Source organism: Arvicola amphibius, chromosome 4 (assembly GCF_903992535.2).
Source record: "Arvicola amphibius chromosome 4, mArvAmp1.2, whole genome shotgun sequence".
NCBI classification, from domain to species: Eukaryota; Metazoa; Chordata; class Mammalia; order Rodentia; family Cricetidae; genus Arvicola; species Arvicola amphibius.
Window position 1 is genome coordinate 27,566,344 of NC_052050.1, and position 18,041 is coordinate 27,584,384.

Consider the following 18,041-nt stretch of genomic DNA (forward strand, 5'->3'; position numbering starts at 1 on the left):
TAAAAAAAAAGTGAAAGATGCCCATCTTGTTCAAGAGCTCTCAGAAGAAATGGGCAATTATAGCTGGGTGTGGTGGTCCAGGCCTTTAGTACAAGTATTTGGGAGGTAGAGGAAGTTCAAGGCCAACCTGGTCTACTGAGGAAGTTCCAGGACAGGCTCCAAAGCTACAGAGAAACCCAGTCTTGAAAAAACAAACAAAACAACAACAAAAGAAATTTTGGGAAGTTGTAGCTACCCACAAATGAGAAAAGCCTTGTCAATGGCCAAGATCAAAAACACTGATGATAACTTATGCTGGAGAGGATGTGGGGAAAAGGGAACACTTCTGCATTGCTGGTGGGAATGCAAGCTCAGTCCCTTTGGAAGTCAGTGTGGCAATTTCTCAGAAAATTAGGAAACAACCTTCCTCAAGACCCAGTAATACCACTTTTGGGTATATATCCAAAGGATGCTCAATCGTTCCACAAGGACATGTGCTCATCTATGTTCATAGCAGCTTTGTTTGTCATAGCCACAACCTGGAAACAACCTAAATGCCCCTCAATTAAAGAATGGATAAGGAAAATGTGGTACATTTACACAATGGAGTACTACACAGCAGAAAAAAATAACGACAGCTTGAATTTTGCAGGAAAATGGATGGAGCTAGAAAACATTATTTTTTTTGTTTGTTTGTTTGTTTTTTTAATTTATTTATTTTGTATACAATATTCTGTTTGCGTGTCTGCCTGCAGGCCAGAAGAGGGCACCAGACATCATTACAGATGGTTATGACCCGCCATGTGGTTTCTGGGAATTGAACTCAGGACCTGTGGCGGCCGCACTTACATTTTGCCATTACAAGATGGCGCCGAGGGCTAAAGTAAACAAGTATGTGGCGCGAACTTTTCGCGCCACATCTGCTTAGCAACAGGTTTCCACCAATCCTTTTCTGCCACGTCACCTAATCAGTAGACACGCCCCGTCCTCCTGTATATAAGCCGCCACCCAGCCCGGCTCGGGGGGGCCCCCTGCTTCCAGCTCTCCCTCAACCAAGCAGCGCTTCATTAAAGTGTGATCAGAGAAGAATCCTGTGTCGGTGGTGATCTTTCCCTGCTGGTCAGGGCTCGCTCGCCGCAAGGACCTTTGGAAGAGCAGGCAATGCTCTTAACCTCTGAGCCATCTCTCCAGCCCTAGAAAACATTATTTTGAGTGAGGTAACCCAGACACAGAAAGACAATTATCACATGTACTCACTCATAGGTGGTTTTTAAACAGAAAGCAAAGAAAGCCAGCCTACAAACCACAATCCCAGAGAATTTAGACAACAATGCGGACACTAAGAGAGACTTACATAGACCTAATCTACATGGGAAGTAGAAAGTAGAAAAAGACAAGATCTCCTGAGTAAATTGGGAGCATGGGGATCTTAGGGGAGGATTGAAGGGGAAAAAGGAGAGGCAGGGAGGGGAGCAGAGGAAAATGTAGAGCTCAATAAATATCAACAAGAAAAGCCTTGTCTTTTGTAGGCCTAGAACCATCAGTTGTCATAGGAAGTGGCAGTGACTGTTACTGTAGGGTAGGGGAAGTATGTGTCCTGACTTGGGGTAAATGGCTTTTTACTGGACAGATACTATAGTTGGTTGTTTTTTATTCTTTGGCTCTTTTGGGGGCGGGGCACCACCAAGCAGCCAAATAAGTCGCACAGAGGCTTATTTCTTATAAATTCCTTGCCTTTGCTTGGCTTGTTTCTTGCAAGCTTTTTTTTTTTTTTTTTTTTTTTTTTTTTTTTTTTTTTTTTTGGTTTTGGTTTTTCGAGACAGGGTTTCTCTGCAGCTTTAGAGCCTGTCCTAGAACTAGCTCTTGTAGACCAGGCTGGTCTCGAACTCATAGAGATCCGCCTGCCTCTGCCTCCCGAGTGCTGGGATTAAAGGCGTGCGCCACCACCGCCCGGCGCCAGCTTTTTCTTAAATTACGGTATCCTTCTTTTGCCTCTGGGCATTTACCTTCTCTATTTCTGTATATCTATCTTTACTTCTTTTTCCTCATCTTGCTGTGTAGCTGGGTGCCTGGCCCCTCCAGTCCTCTTCCTTTTCTTGCTCCTAGATCTACTCCTACATTTCTCCCTCTAATCTCTCTTCCTGGCAGCCCTGCCCTTCCCTCTTCTGCCTAGCTATTGGCCATTCAGCTCTTTATTAAACCAATCAGGTCTTCTAGGCAGGCAAAGTAACACAGTTTCCCAGAGTTAAAGAAATGCAACATAAAAGAATGCAACGCATCATTCATTGTATCATTAAACAAATGTTCCACAGTATAAATGAATGTAACAAATATATATATATTTTTTCTAGACAGGGTTTATCTGTGTAGCTTTGGCTGTCCTAGAACTCACTCTGTAAAGCAGGCTGGCCTCGAATTCACAGAGATCTGCCTGTCTCTGCCTTCTCAGTGCTAGGATTAAAGGTGGGATTAAACTTCTGCTTGGCAACACATCTTAAAATAATATTCCATAAAGATAACATCCAGTCAAGTTTCCAGACTGTCAGGACTGTTGACATTTGTTAACTCTAAAACCAAAGTATGGTGGTACATGCTTGTAATCCTAGCATTTAGGAGGAAGAGGCAGGAAGCTTGCACCAGGTTTGAGGCCAGACAAATATAGTTCAGCCAGGACTACGCAGTGAGACAATCTCAGAAAACTAGCAGACCAACCAGGCAGATAGAGTGGTTTATTTCTGTTTGTTTGTTTTTTAAGATTTATTTATTTATTATGTATACAACATTCCTTCCATGTATGCTTGCATGCCAGAAGAGGGCACCAGACCTCATTACAGATGGCTGTGAGCTACCATGTGGTTGCCAGGAATTGAACTCAGGACCTCTGGAAGAGCAGGCAATGCTCTTAACCGCTGAGCCATCTCTCCAGCCCTGTTTGTTTTTAATGAGCCAACTATAGTGTGCTTCAGACTGAGAATGAAGGAAATGGCTCTAGAGTGAGGGCTGGTGCCAAACATCGCCAGTGTTAACTGAGGTTTGGGATGGTGATGAGCGAGGACGCGCCATTATCCACATGATTAGTTACAGGTGGTTAGCCTGGAGGCCAGCTGACTCCTCACATCCCATCCTCAGGAAGTGAGCGCTGTTGTAGTGATGTCATAGAGAACACGAGAGAAGGGCTAGCTGGTTCCTTCAGAGAAGCAGGGCACCATGAAAGCAGGTTATATCCTCTACGTTAAACCAGCGCCAGAGTCATTCCAAACCACAGTGCTTGATGGGAATAAAAAATGGAAAACGTAGGCAAGGTGCCCAGTGCCAAGTCTGTATTAAGGGAATTTAGAGTATAATTGCTCATCTTAATGGTCAGAGAGCAAAGAGATAATCTGAGCAGGTCTTTAGCCAGAGGGGAGGGGATGCAGTTGGAGGAGGGTTTTAGACATTTTGGCTCATCTGCAGGTCAGTCCCAGTGTTTGGGGGCCACGCGCTAAGGCTCTTGGCGCAGGTATTCATGGCCCCAGCTCAAGCTCTAAGCCTACTGGGAGAAGAAGTAGATGGTTCATAGAGTGCTCGAGGCACTGTATCCTTTTAAAAAATTATTTATTCATTTATTTTATTTTTAGGTCTGGACACAGAAGTGAAGCAGATGTGGACAGGACATTGGGGTGGGGACATTTAGGGTATTGGTAGTTCGCAAAGAAAACAGGAGGTAAGGAATGTCTGCAAGTCGATTGGCCTGGCTTCTCAGAATATAGAGTGTTCAGAATCCTGGAGGTTGGTCCTAAGGCTGTGTGCGTGCCACACAGTGGCTCTACCCCAGAGCTCAGTCTCCAGTCCTCATCCTCGTGTAGTCCAGCTGGCCTCTAATACCAAAGTAGCCAAGGATGTAGCGCCATACCCAGTTTATGTGGTGCTAAGGGTGAACCCAGGACTTGTGTATGCTAGGTAAACACGGAAGGAACTCCGCCTCTAGCCCCTCATTACATATGTATTTCTCAAAGATTTGTTCATTTGTTATTTTGGTTTTCCAAGGGAAGGTTTCTCTGTGTAGCCCAGGCTGTCCTGGAACTCACTCAGAAGACCAGGCTGGGCTCAAACTCGGAGATCCACTTTCCTCTGCCTCCCAAGTGCTGGTATTAAAGGCATATGAACTACTGCCTAGCTAAAAAAAAAAATTATTTCTTATTTTTTTGTTTTTTTGAGGCAAGGTTTCTCTTTGTAACAGTTCTAGTTGGCTTGGAACTCACTTTGTAGACCAGACCATGAAAGCATTTGGCACTATGTCTGGCTTTTTTCGTTTTTCTTAATTATGTGCAGGTGTGTGGGTTGCATTTGGGTATGTGTGTGGGGGCACTTGTCCCTGAGATGAGAGGCATCAGATCCCCTTATACTGGAGTTAACAGTATTGAGTTACCTAAGTGTGTGCATGTCGGGAACTGAACTCTGGTCCTCTGAAAGAGCAGCAAGTGCTCTTAACTGCTGAGCGATCTCTCCAGCACCTCATACTGTATATTTTGAAACATAGACCAGGCTGACTTTGAACTGTGTAGCAGTGGCTGTCCTTGAACTCCTGATCCTCCTGCCTCCCTTCTCCAAAAGCTAGCCTTACAGGCAGCTCTCATCACACCTGGCTTTGCTTCTTTTGAGACGGAGTACAGTGTACTAAACTTACCAGGCTGGCCTTGAATTCTCTCTGAAGTACAGGTAGGCTGTCAACTTTTGGAAACTCTAGTAGCTTGCCAGGAGTGGCTCATGTTTAAGCGGATAGTGCTGGATGGGCAGCGATCCCCGTCTCTGGTTGGGAACAGGGTAGTTGATGGAGGCTGGAAAGATAGGCGGGGAAACAGACAGCAGGGGGCAGATCCTGGTTTCAAAATGGGTTGTCTTAGGAATTGGAAAGTCATTCTGAGACAGAGACCTGAACAGATGGCCTTCTGAGGAGGGGACTGAGGACAGACTGGCTCCTAGGGAAGCTGTCATTTTGGATGAGGAAGGCTAAAAACTCAAGCAGAGAGAGATAGAGGATTGAATCAAAGGTGGAAAAGATTTGCCTCCCTAGGGCAGGGAGGGTTTAGCCGGGCGTTGGTGCCGCAGGGAAGGCTGAAAGCAAACCTCTCCAGTAGCAGGTCCCTGGTGTAGGAGCTTGTAGTAAGCAAAGTACAGGCCGACCTGGGTGGGGAACAAATCACTTCCTGCCTCTCAGTCCTCAACAGCCTTGCTAGGCGAGGGAATGCACCGCGGGCCGCTGGGCGGGGACACAGACGACTGGCAGATCGGACGGACAGAACTTCCCGGGTTGGGCAGCAGGTCCTCCGGGTTGTGACGTTCCTCGTCCCGCCCTGCACCCCTCCTTCCTTGCCCCGCGCCGGCCTGGTGGTCTCTCTACTCTTTCTTCCCATCGCTCATCGCCCACACCGGCCGTCCAGCCAACTAACTTTCGGTAAGGCTGGGATACACTCTCCACTCCAACATCACCCCAGCTTTGGCTACCACGGACCCCTTCCTGGGCCTCTCGGGTGGGGAAGAAGTACCCGGAAAGCCACGTGTCTTCAGCAACGGAGGTCTTGGGAGCCCACGTGGCCTCCCGGCTTGGTTCGGCCCGGCCTCATTGACTGCATTTCTTGCCCTGGCAGGACCATGGCCAACCTCGAGCGTACCTTCATTGCCATTAAGCCAGATGGCGTGCAGCGCGGCCTGGTGGGGGAGATCATCAAGCGCTTCGAGCAGAAGGGGTTCCGCCTGGTGGCCATGAAGTTCCTTCGGGTAACGCACCCCCTCACCCCCTCACCCCTTCCCCTCTGTTGTTGGGTTCCGGATGTTTTGCCCTCCCTCCAGTGGTTTGTCCACGTTGCCTTTTGGAATTGGAGTCAGGCTTCGTGGCTGATTTCGCTCCCAGGAGAGTCCTTTTCACCTTCTCCCCCCACTAGTCGGTAGTGACCCGCTGGCCCTTTCCCAGGCTGGGGAGGACAGACGCCCTTGGGAAGGTTAAGCCGAGGTAACGTGACTCTCTCTGGCTTGGCTTTCCTCCCGCTGTGCGTCCTGGTGCTGCCCAGGTTCTAGCTGCCTTGCAAAGGGCCTCCACTCTTCTTGGGGCGGCAAGGAGTGGAGTCAGCCTGGGGTCCACACTATAGGGAATGGGTGGGTGAGGTCTTGCAATCCTTTGGTGCTTTAGCGGAAACTTAGGGATCACAGAGGTGTTAAGGCTGCATCCCTCCTTGGTCTGGGATAGTAACTATTTTTCATGTATGTGGCCACCAGCTGAAGGTGTAGTTCACAGTTGGTATAGTGCCTAGTATGAGATGCATCCCCAACCCCGCATAAACAGTAGGGTGTGGTGGCACTACGTAATCTTGGCACTCGGAAAGTGGAGTTAAGAGGTTCAGTCGTTCAGGGTCACCCTTGGCTAACACCTGGAGTTTAAGGGCCTGAGACCCAGTCTAAAAAAGAAAAAAAAAATAGTTGCTTTTTTTTTTCCCTCCATGGGGCAAGGTTTCTCTATATAGACCTAGCTATCCTGGAACTAACTCTGTAGACCAGGTTGACCTCGAACTCAGAGATCCCCCATCTATGCCTCCCAAATGCTGGGATAAAGGAAGTGCCACCACTGCCCAGCTAAAAGATTACTTTTAATAAATACCTACTGAAATTTAATAAAGGGCATCAATTTAGTTCTTGGGACTGGAGAGAAGGCTCAGAGGTTAAAACACTTTATTCTTCTGGAGGACTGGTTTAATTTCCATCACGCACATGGCAGCTCAGGCCATCTTCTGGCCTCAGTGGACATGAGACATGCAAAGGATGGAAAGATACTCATTCAGGCAAAACACCTATACACATAATTAGGAAACCCTCTCAGGAGCATAGGCAGGCAGATAGATCTCTGAGTTTGAGGACAGCCTGGACTATACAGCAAGTTCCAGACCAACCAGGACTACATAGAACCTGTCTCCAAAAACAAAACAAAGATTGCTTGGGGTTGGAGAGCTGGCCCAGCAGCTAAGAGTATTTGTTGAGGCCATGGGTTTGATTCCCAGCACTGCATAGTGGCTCACAAACATCTCTAACCAGTTCCAGGGAACCTGGTATCTTCTGGCCTTCTGGGACAGGCACACATGCAGGCAAAACACTCAACCTTAAAAGTTTGTTATCTGAAATGTTTAGAATCACTTGACGAGGGGAACCTGAGGTTATTTGTTATCTGGCATATTTAGCAAACATTTCACTTTCTAAATCTTGCCTCAAACTACTTGTTTAGTGTTCTGTATCCTTAACATCACTGACAATACTAGAGAGTCTGTGTAGTACTGGCTTTCCTGGGACTCAGATCTGCCTGCCTCTATCTCCCAAGTGCTGGGATTAAAGGTGTGCACCACCACTGCCTGGTTGAGTCTTTTAATTTTTTCAGACAAGATCTCTATGTCAGGCTGGCTTTGAGCTTGTGATTCCCCTGCCACAGCCTAGGATTATAGGCATGAGCTATCATGCAGCTCATGTAAACACTTGCTCTTTTTTTGTCTTGTGTATGGTGTGTTATGTATGTTGGTCCATCTTGTTGGCTCTTGCTCATTGCTGCATATTCCAGTGACCTGGCCAATGAGCTTCCAGGGCAACTCCTGTCTTTTTTTTAAAGATTTATTTATTATGTATACAACATTCTGCCTCGATGTATGCCCACATGCCAGAGGAGGGCGCCAGATCTCAGTACAGATGGTTGTGAGCCTCCATGTGGTTGCTGGGAATTGAACTCAGGACCTCTGGAAGAGCAGCCAGTGCTCTTAACCTCTAAGCCATCTCTCCAGCCCTGCAACTCCTGTCTTTATCTCTCATCTCTGGGTAGGAGGTTCTAGAAAATTCAGACTCAGGTCTACTAGCCTGCACTTTTCCCTCACATGCATTCCCATAGTCATCCTCCTTTTAACAACTGGTGCGGAAGACTGAACACAAGGTCTTCCACATGCTAGGCAAGCACTCTACCACTGAGCTGCATTCCCAGCTCAAGGGTATCTTTATGTTTTTTTTTTCTGCCATAATGGTGTCAGTTTCATAGCTTGGATCCTTTCGAATGTACTAAGATACCTACCAAACCTGAAATTAAGAACCTGCCATGTTGGAGCACCTACCCCCACCCACTGGGTGGGACAGTCATATTTAAGCCTTTCCAGTTTGTTTCCTGATGGAATCCTCTATCTGCCAGGCTTCTGAGGAACACCTGAAGCAGCACTACATTGACCTGAAAGACCGTCCTTTCTTCCCAGGGCTGGTGAAGTACATGAACTCGGGGCCTGTGGTGGCCATGGTGAGTGTTTGTGAGGGACTAATGGGATTACTCTGCCCTCTGTGTGGCCCAGACTCACCTAGAAGTCTGCCTAGAGTACTGGGGTTATACATAGTCAGGAGTTAACTAGACATTGTGTTTCGGGGGGCTAAAATCAGACTTTTGAAAGACTCTGGGCTGTATAGTTCAGTAGTAAAGCTCATGCTGCTCTTGCAAAGGACTGGAGTTAGGTTCCTAGCACCCACAGAAGCTGGCTCACACCACCTGTAACACGCCTCTGGCCTCCGGAGGCACCAGTATTTGAATGTGCATGCGTGTACGCACATAGCTAATGGTGGTGTGTGGTAATGGCCTTTAATCCTAGCACTTGGGAGGCAGAGGCAGGTCAATCTATGAGCCTGGTCTACAGAGTGAGTCCCAGAACAGAGAAACCCTGTCTCGAACAAATACGTACTATGAAAAGAGCTTAAGGCAGTCTCTGTAGGCTTTCAAGGAAGCACTGTTTGCGAAGTACTTTTGACTGCAACGTTGCAATGTTTCCTGGACCTAGGTAAGTATTTTTTTTTTTTTTTTTTTAAATTTTTTTTCGAGACAGGGTTTCTCTGTAGCTTTGGAGCCTGTCTTGGAACTAGCTCTTGTAGACCAGGCTGGCCTTGGAACTCACCACCACCGCCCAACTCCCTAGACAAGTATTTCTAAAGTATATAATCTGTAGTGCAAAAGTTCTCTGGTCCTGCACTATGGATGTAGTGTCTTCTTGGTGGTTTTGGTGTCCCCTGGGGATGATCACAGAGTGTAAGGAATGACACTGAAATTGTTTAAGAGTACTTTCAGTTCCAAGGCTAGCCCTTTCCTTCTCTTCCCTACAGTACTTGCCGTCTTGCTTTCCCAGGGAGGCCCTGCCCGATTACTGATCTTTCTCCAGACTTTGCAACTTGTTTATCCTCAAGCTGAGTAGTCTTCCTATGCCCTGCTTGTGAAATGAATTTAAAACAGGTTCTTGCTCTGTTGAGGTTATCTGACCACAATGTCATAAGTCCTTAATGGTTCTGTCTCAGTAACTTTTTTCTTCTGTCAAGGTCTGGGAGGGGCTCAATGTGGTGAAGACCGGCCGAATGATGCTGGGAGAGACCAATCCAGCTGATTCTAAGCCAGGCACCATTCGAGGGGATTTTTGCATTCAAGTTGGCAGGTAAGTGTGTGTGTGTGTGTGTGTGTGTGTGTGTAGAGCGAGGGAAGGGAATAAATACAATTTTAACTCGAAGTGGAGCATTTTGGGCATACCCCAAGTTCACGAAAACCTGAAAATACAACATGGAAATTATCACTAAAAACTTTCATGAATGATTGCTTAAAAATTGTAATTGAGACACTGTACAGAGAGCTGCATGTGATAGTTTCTACGTGGGAAACAGGGTTTAACCTAACCTGTGAAACCTAACCCTCTGAGTTTTCCTAAGCCATAATTTGTACCCAAACTTTGTAGATTCAGATGGAATAAAAGGATTGTTACAATAGCAATGGTTTGCAAATCACTTTAATTAAGACAATGCATGATTTTAGTCCACACTTGGGAGGCAGGCAGATCACGGAGGTCCAGGCCAGTCTGGTCTGTAAGCAGAGTTCTACGACAGCCAGCTAAAGATAATGCAGAGGGCTGAGTCTGTAGCTTAGTTGGTAGACTGCCTGCCCAGCATGAGTTCAATTTCTAGCCTATGTAAATTAGATAAGCTGGCACATTTGGGAGGTGGAGGCAGGAAAATCAGAGAGTTTAGTCATTTTTAGCTGCATAGGAAATTTGAGACTAGCTCCCCCCAAGGGGGGAAAATCAGGATTGACTTTTTTTGACTTGATTTGGAGGCTTGCCTGCTTCTTTTCAGAAGGAACTTTCCTTTGGCACTCGTAGCAATCTTGGGTTATAAATAACTCTTGAAGGGAAAACTTGGAAGTACGGCTCTTTATTTGGGCACTTTTATAACTTTTTTTATTTTTGGTGTGACATTTAAAGATTTTTCTGAGTGTTTTGCTTACATATGAGATGCTTTGGAACTGAGTTATGCATTGTTGCGAGCCACCATGTGAACTGAAACCTGGGTCCTTTGCAACTGCAAGAGCAACAAGTGTTAACCGTTTAATCAGTCTCTTCAGTCCTGTCCAATGGATTTCACAGCCCTACACTCAGCCCTACACTCGGTTTGGGATACTTGGGGGGATGTAATCATTCAGTGTCAGGTGGGCCTTTGACTGAAAAGGTCCGCAGTGTCTGCCCTTTGCTGTTACCTATTAATTGGACTCCGGCACTGTAATATACTATAATAAATGAGCTTTCTTTTTTTAGGAACATCATTCATGGCAGTGATTCAGTGCAAAGTGCAGAGAAAGAGATCAGTCTATGGTTTAAGCCTGAAGAATTGATTGACTACAAGTCTTGTGCTCATGACTGGGTATATGAGTAGAGATGGATAGCTCTGGGTACTTCTCAGCATTACTGATGGATCCCTGGGCACAGCTCTTCATTCCTTCCACAGAATGGATCATCTTTTCTAAAACAATAAAGACTTTGGAACTGGATGCAGAGTCCTTTGCTCATTTGCTAGAACTAAAAGTGATTTTGTCCCATGATTATAATGGCATTAAACAAAGTATTATTTACTGTGAAGAGTGAGCTAGAGATCATTAGCTAATGGGTGTGCATGTGAAAATGTGGGGCAGTGAAACGGTCCAGCAGGTCAGGTTTGTTTCCAGTGCTTAGCAGAAAGTCTCGAGACACAGGTAAAAGGTTAAATAAAGAGAGAGCAATTAATGTAGTTCCCAGCCTGAAGCTTTATTCCCTCTTAAAGACTGCATGTGTGGTCTGGTGTACACAGGTCAGAAGTGGTGTCTTACTGCCTGTTGGATGGTGGGAAATTCCTCTTCTGCTTTACTTTGTATTCTCTCTCTTGAGGCAAGTAATGGCCATCTTGGGGAGCTCAGCTAAAGATCATCCTACTGTTGACTGTTTACACTCTCTCATGGAAAGGTAGGGAGGGAGGCTCATTAGAATGACCTTACTATACAGCCACTCTACCACTTGCTATATAACTCTGCCTAATTGCATGTGGTCTCAGGGAGAGGTTAGAATACATATGGTAAGCCCGACTAGTTAATTCTCGGTTCTCGCAGTGAATAGAATCAGCTGAAAGCTGGGCTTTGAAACACACACACAAAAGGGGCTTGCTGCTGAGACTCACATGTGGAAGAACTGACTTTTGCAAGTTGTCTCCACATGTGCACTATAGCACATCCACCCGCACTCCTTGATAAACAAATGTTGAAAAAACTGATAAATAATGCTTAACTTTAACATTTATTTTGTGTAAAAAAGGGCAAATTTAGTGAATTATTTTCATCTTGTACACAAAGTTATAATTTTAATGCTTTTCACATCCATGCTGAAAATTTGCATTTTGGTAAAAATGAAAGGAACATAAATTTCTCTGAAGGGATTTTTCACGCTATGTACATTTCATGAGAAAGCTTCAAACACTTCCTCAATGATCACAAGTTACCAGAAAATAAAAGATTAAATTTGTCCAGATATTGATCTATATATCAAACGCACAGAAATGATGTAAAAACCTTATGTACTTTACTTTGGCCTCTGTCCTTGAAAAGTTGCCCAGGGACAGATGCATTTTTATTTTATTTTATTTTATTTTGTATAAATGACTGTGGCTTTATTTAAAATATGAAAATCAAAGGAAGATACCCAGTTTAATCACAGTATTTTTAAAATCCCTCCCCAATATTAAAGGATCATTACCAAATATATAGCACCATAATACAAATATTGATGGGCGAGGGTATTCACATCACACAAAATTAATAATAATAAAAACAAACAAACACTGAAAACCCGTGTTAGTATCCGCAGAATAAAAAGTTGATAACAGCTTTAGCTTTCCTCATACACAGCAAGGAAAAGGTTAAAAAGTTAAACTAGTAAAAGTTCCCAGGCTCCTAACAGGAAAACAAAAACAAACCCAAGGTCAGCAGTACATTTTAAACTTTGAAAGAGAACAGGGGTACTGAGCTGTATGACAAACAGTAATTATGGCTACAATGGAAGTCTCCTCTGGTTAACATTCTTTGTTAGCAGCAGGAGCGAGGGTCTTAACAAAGAAGAGGGCTCTGGGTTGTGTTTAGACTCTAACAAGTCCTAACAACCCCTCACTCTTGATGAACATAAACACTTAATGAATGTAGGTGGGGAATTCTAAACACGCCAAGCCTGGTTTTGGTGTAGAATTGGAAGCTTGTAGAACCTGGCTACAAATAAGCATTTCACAGAACTAATTACCAGGACTGGCTGGCATGAAATCACATCTTTCCTGGCTTACAGTTCGTTCTTTGGAGAACTCCTACACCTAAGCTATGAGGAGTGCACCCCATACAACAGGCTTCTTGTGCTGGTACCATGGAAGCACAGTCCTGGATTTAATCCACTGAGCCTGAGAATAAAGACTATAACATTTGCTTTGGACCTCTTCTAGGCTTTAAGTTCCTGGGAAGATCCTTCAAAGATTTGGGAAGTGCGAGGATGTCACATTTACAGTAGGTCCCCCTCAGCAATGTTGTTTAAGATAAATATCCAGTAATTTTACAGCTGAATTCACATATATTTGACACGAGATTCAACTTGCATTGATGTGATCTGCATTTAGCCCCCAGAGTCAGTATTAAGAAATGGTGACATGCGATTCCATACATTTTTACACTATAAAGTAACGCATTTTACTTCCAGTAGCTACTACAAAACCTTACGTTATTAACCCCTCTTGCATAGAATGAGGTAAACCTGTGCGTATTACCAATGCTATTATTCCCAAAAGTAGAGCAATATTTTAGAAAATAAATTGCTGGTTTTTAACGTTCTATGCATTTAAAAGTCAAACAAAAATCTTACCTAAAATGTCTCCTGGGGTTTTCCATTAGCGTTTTTTAAAGCATTCCATAGGCTGTAGGGCTGCAGAGGTTAATCATCTTGATTAATTTCTCATGAGCCCTGCCTATTTTCCAGAGGAGATGGGCAGTGTTACCACTCTGAAGAGGCCAGGCTCAGACCCAGAAGCACTTCTAGAACAGATGCAATGAATTCCTGAGAGTTTAGTATGAACCTCACTGGTAAATTCTAGAGCGCTCATTCAGTCACAACTCGGTAGAAGGGTAGAAAAATGCAGAGAGCAAATCTTTCACCAATTTACCCTTTTATCCTATTTTTTAAAGGAAGTCATATGAATTTTAAAATAGGGAATGTTTAAAATGGTCCAAATCAGATACTGTTAAATTCTGCCTACAATTAAAGATAAGTCAATATGTGTGTGTGTATATGGAATTTTAAGAAAATTAAGTTTTCTTTCAGTAAGTTTCTAACAAATCCAGGACAGTTAAAAGTGGAGCTGGAATGATTTGAAATCTAAACAATTTTTTATCTGTTTTCAGGGGTGGTTACATCAAGTTGCTCTCTCTCAGATGGAGGGAAATGGCAGAGGTTTGATAAGAAAATCTTTTTCATGGGATGTTCTTTATTCTTTAGCAAGGAAAATAGAATAAACTTGGGAAAATATTCATTTTCCCTGACCCCTTATGTAGACTGAGATCCTGGTATCTGTCAACCATTCCAGTTTAACACTCTAGTGTTAGAAAACTTTATCATTTTTACTTGAAGGAGAGCATATAAAAGTATCCAGAGTTCTAGTTTCATATACAACTCCAAATAAATTTTAGCAGAATGAAAAAATTTCTGTACAAACATTTAAATGGGCTGCAATAAAACGTCAGCGAGCACAGTTAATGACCCCTTCCGTGATCTACGTGGTGATGAGCCCTCTGTGAGGGGTTCAGTTGCATATTTCTGCAGCAAAGGAAGCTGGAGATGTGACTGGCCTAACTCTAAAATTCAAAAATCTCCCAACAGGTACCAAGAAGGTTCATTTGTAATGACAGTTCATTCGCATTTACAACTATATCCTTCTTAATCATTTCCTTCAATCCTGCTACCTAAACTTTAATCTTACCAAAAAAGTTAGAATTTCAGTTCTTGTTAACAATGCACATAAATCCAAACTTGGAAAATATTACAAAATTCTTTCAAAAGCTTCAAATACAACACAAAAATCGTCCATCTTTATAAATTGAAAAATTCCCTCCCCACCAAAATAGTTTCCCCTCCCACCTGAAAAATCTGGAACTGAACTTTTCTGTATTTAGCAAAATGTCCCAGTAGAATAGCCTGCTGTACAGCTGGATGACGACAAATCTGTCCTGTAAAAGAGTCCCTCCCACTCCTAGTTTCTGAGCCACTTCATGGCTCTTGTTTGATGTAGAAGGTGGCAGAGCCATTGCTTTCTTGGTCAGATGCTCCTTGGAGGAAGCTATAATCCTCTCCATCTAGCAGCTCCTCCTTCAGCTGTGATGTGGTCACTGTATGAGACAGAAATGCACGGGATGTTACCAAGTCTTCTGGACTGCCCTGGCCGTTCATCTTCATGTTCTATCTATTTTACAGCTAAGAAGATGTCATTTCTTCAATACCTATAAAGATGAAACCACAGAAGGCTAGGTGGAACTCAAGGGTAGAATGCTTGCCTAGCACACATGAGGTGATGGACTTGACCCCAGTACTATAAAACAGACAACAATTAATAAAGGCCTAAAAGATATTAACTTTTTTTTGTGTATGTTTCTAGGATCTTGCATATGTGTAGGCAAGTACTCTACCATTGGGCTACACTATACCTCTCAATTCTAATTTTAAAGTCTACTGTCAATAAATGTTTAGGAAAGGAACAATGATGTACAATGGACACTACAAGTGGATGATCTCCAATAGAATGCTCAAGTAACAGTGTTTAACTAAAATAATTGAAAATTTTTTAAATTAAATATTCACTTTTATGTCAATGCCTATAGAAACCAATATATTTCTTGTACATTTGGAGGTATAATACTCAACATGATAGTGCCTGCCTATGTAGCCCAAGATGGCCTTGAATTTGTGATCTTCCTGCCTCCACCTCCAGAGGGCTGGGATTCTAGGAATATACTACCACATCTAGCTAACATTTCTTTTTTAAAAAATATTTATTTATTTATTATGTATACAATATTCTGTCTGTGTGTATGCCTGCAGGCCAGAAGAGGGCACCAGACCCCATTACAGATGGTTGTGAGCCACCATGTGGTTGCTGGGAATTGAACTCAGGACCTTTGGAAGACCATGCAATGCTCTTAACCTCTGAGCCATCTCTCCAACCCTAGCTAACATTTCTTTAGCCATCTCAGTTTTGATAAATCTGAGGTCACCAGCTCTGCCTCCCTCCTCTTACCTAGGCCCTATGATTTTTTTCTTTTCTTTTCTTTCTTTTTATTGAGACAAGGGCTCATGTAGTCAAGGCTGCCTTCCCGTCTCAGCCTACTACAAGCGCTGAAATTATAGGTATAAGCCAGCACAGTAAACTTATTTTAATATACCTAATTTTCAAATTAGCTTTATTAATATGTATGTACTGGAAAAAATACAGCGTACAGTACACCTCTTTTTTTCTCTACAAATACACACATGCGTTATGTGCGTAGTTTAGTACTATATTAGAACAGATAATTGAATGAAGGGAGCCTGCATGTGAAATAAAAACCTGCTTATACCAAAACCCCCTGAACATAGCCACTTAATTTCCTTCCCTCCTTCTGCCCTCACTCCTTGTGCTGGAAATTGACCCTAGGGCCTTGGGCACATTAGGCAAGTGCTCTACTCAATAGCTTCGGCCCCACCAGGCCCCCTTTTAAAGTTTGAGACAAGGTCTTTCTTTGCTAGGTTTCTCAGATTGACTTAGAATTTGTGATCTTCCTGCCTAGCATTTCCTTAAAAGTGCTAGATTACAGGTGTGTGACATCATTTTGCCCAGCATTATTTTATTTTTTTTTTCATGGTGCTGGGACTGAATTTAGTTTTTTGTATGCTAGGTCAGCACTCTACCTCTGGGCTACACTTCCAGACTGTGTAGTGATTTTAGTTTTGAAGATTTCTTTAAAAATTAATGACCTCTCTCTCAGCCCAAGTGTTCTGGCTCACACCAGTAGTCCCAGCAGTTTGGAGGCTGAAGGAAGTGGATCTTGAGTTTGAGGCCAGGATCGATTACATACTGTATAGTAAGATCAACAAGGATATACAAACCCAGTCTTATCTGTATTCTGAGATGAGCCTTCAATGTAGCTCTGGCTGGCCTGAAACTTGCTATGTTGACGGTAGAGACTAGCCTTGAACTCACACAGGTCCAACTCCTGAAGCTCAGATAAAAGGCATGCACCATCAGCTAGCACTTCTGATGTCTCATTTACCAAGTGTAAGGAATCATGTTTTGAGAGTTGACAATTCATCTTACTTTGGTTCCTATTTTGATATCGATGTTGAAAACTTAATAGTCCAAAGACAAAAAAGTGAATATATTGTGTATAGTAAGAGCAAAAGAAACAACATACTGTTGAAAGGCAAAGCATGTGCAACTGTATAGTTCCTTTGCTTAATAAAAATATGTTTTAATGAACATTAGCAAATATGCAATAGCTATATTTCAGATCTAACCAACATGCAGTAAGTATTACGGACATTTTAGTACTATCACAAGGATAAACACTGAAACAAAACCCCCATTTCATTAAAGGTGCAGTACCCACAATAAAAGGTTGAATGTTATCTTGTTATACGATGATTAGATGGCTAAATGAATGGGAATCACCATGCTTCAAGATCAAAGATGTTTCACTCAAACGGATGTGTTTTTATGTAAGAAAGATAAAGCTGAGGTTCTAAAGCACACCCTAAAGCTGTAAGCATTTATACTCAAAACAAGTATCTGGAGTAGAATCACGCTAAAATATGGAAATGATGTACTTTAAAATTACTCAAGATAAAGGTGAAACATTCACTCAGATATGGAATGTTTTAAATGCAAACTTTCACTTTTCATGAAAACTAAAATAAAGCCCACCTGGTATCATCCTTTCTTCCTAGCCTTTATTCTCAACTAATGATGGATGATCTAGTGGCTCAATGCCATATTCTACACCAATGCGATTTCTAAACCATGCTTTTAAAAGAAATTCATTTTAGTCACACTATTTACGAACATTTCACAAAAGAAACAAATGGAAGTGACATTTCAAAAGCGAATAATCATAAATTCTCCCAACAGCCAACCCAGCGGTGGCTTTCAGACATGAAGGCAATAGTATAGTTTCTATAGTGTTTCATGGAGCAGATTACACCACAGCCCATAGGACACAGCCCAGAGCTCAGAAGACAGGCACTAAAGGAATGAGGAAGTCAGAAGCCACAAGGTTTTTCTTGTAGTATCTTACAAGTCAACTTCAGCTTGTGAATCAGAGCCTCTATCAAAATATGGCATACTCTTCCAAAATTATTCTGTTTAAAATACTGTTTCATAAATAACACATATGAAAAGAGAATAGTTAGTTTTTAGAGGGTGATACATTAAAAGAATAGCTAACATGTTGGCATTTGTTGAGAAAGGGTCTCTCAGGAGGCTGCCTGGAATTCCAATCTTCCTTCTGGGTTTACAGGTATTAACGCCATGCCTGGCCACAGCAGAAGAAATCTGAGATTTGTAATCCAAATCTATTCTTCATGTAAAACAGAGCATGGACATTTCCCTTGACCTAAGGCTACCATAGTGATCATCAGAAAAACTGACTGGTGGAAAACTGGCCACACACACTGTCAGAGCTGTGTGAG

The 18,041-nt window shown here is 43.0% G+C and overlaps 2 protein-coding genes across 9 annotated transcripts in view; one reads left to right on the forward strand and one right to left on the reverse strand.

Annotated features, from left to right (window-relative positions):
- The first annotated feature begins 5,251 nt into the window (after positions 1-5,251).
- LOC119811790 (nucleoside diphosphate kinase B) lies at positions 5,252-10,819 on the forward strand. The gene is made up of 5 exons (XM_038325825.1): positions 5,252-5,413; positions 5,607-5,736; positions 8,168-8,269; positions 9,328-9,440; positions 10,587-10,819. The coding sequence occupies exons 2-5, from the start codon at positions 5,611-5,613 to the stop codon at positions 10,702-10,704; spliced, it is 459 nt and encodes a 152-aa protein (XP_038181753.1). The 5' UTR covers positions 5,252-5,413; positions 5,607-5,610; the 3' UTR covers positions 10,705-10,819.
- Positions 10,820-11,575: 756 nt separating this feature from the next.
- Mbtd1 (mbt domain containing 1) overlaps positions 11,576-18,041 on the reverse strand; it is a 68,410-nt gene continuing 61,944 nt past the window's right edge. For all 8 annotated transcript variants that reach the window (XM_038329167.2, XM_038329169.2, XM_038329166.2 and 5 more), the window contains one exon: positions 11,576-14,710. In XM_038329167.2, the coding sequence (XP_038185095.1) occupies positions 14,592-14,710 (119 nt within the window). In that variant the 3' untranslated portion in view covers positions 11,576-14,591. The remainder of the gene's footprint in view (positions 14,711-18,041) is intronic.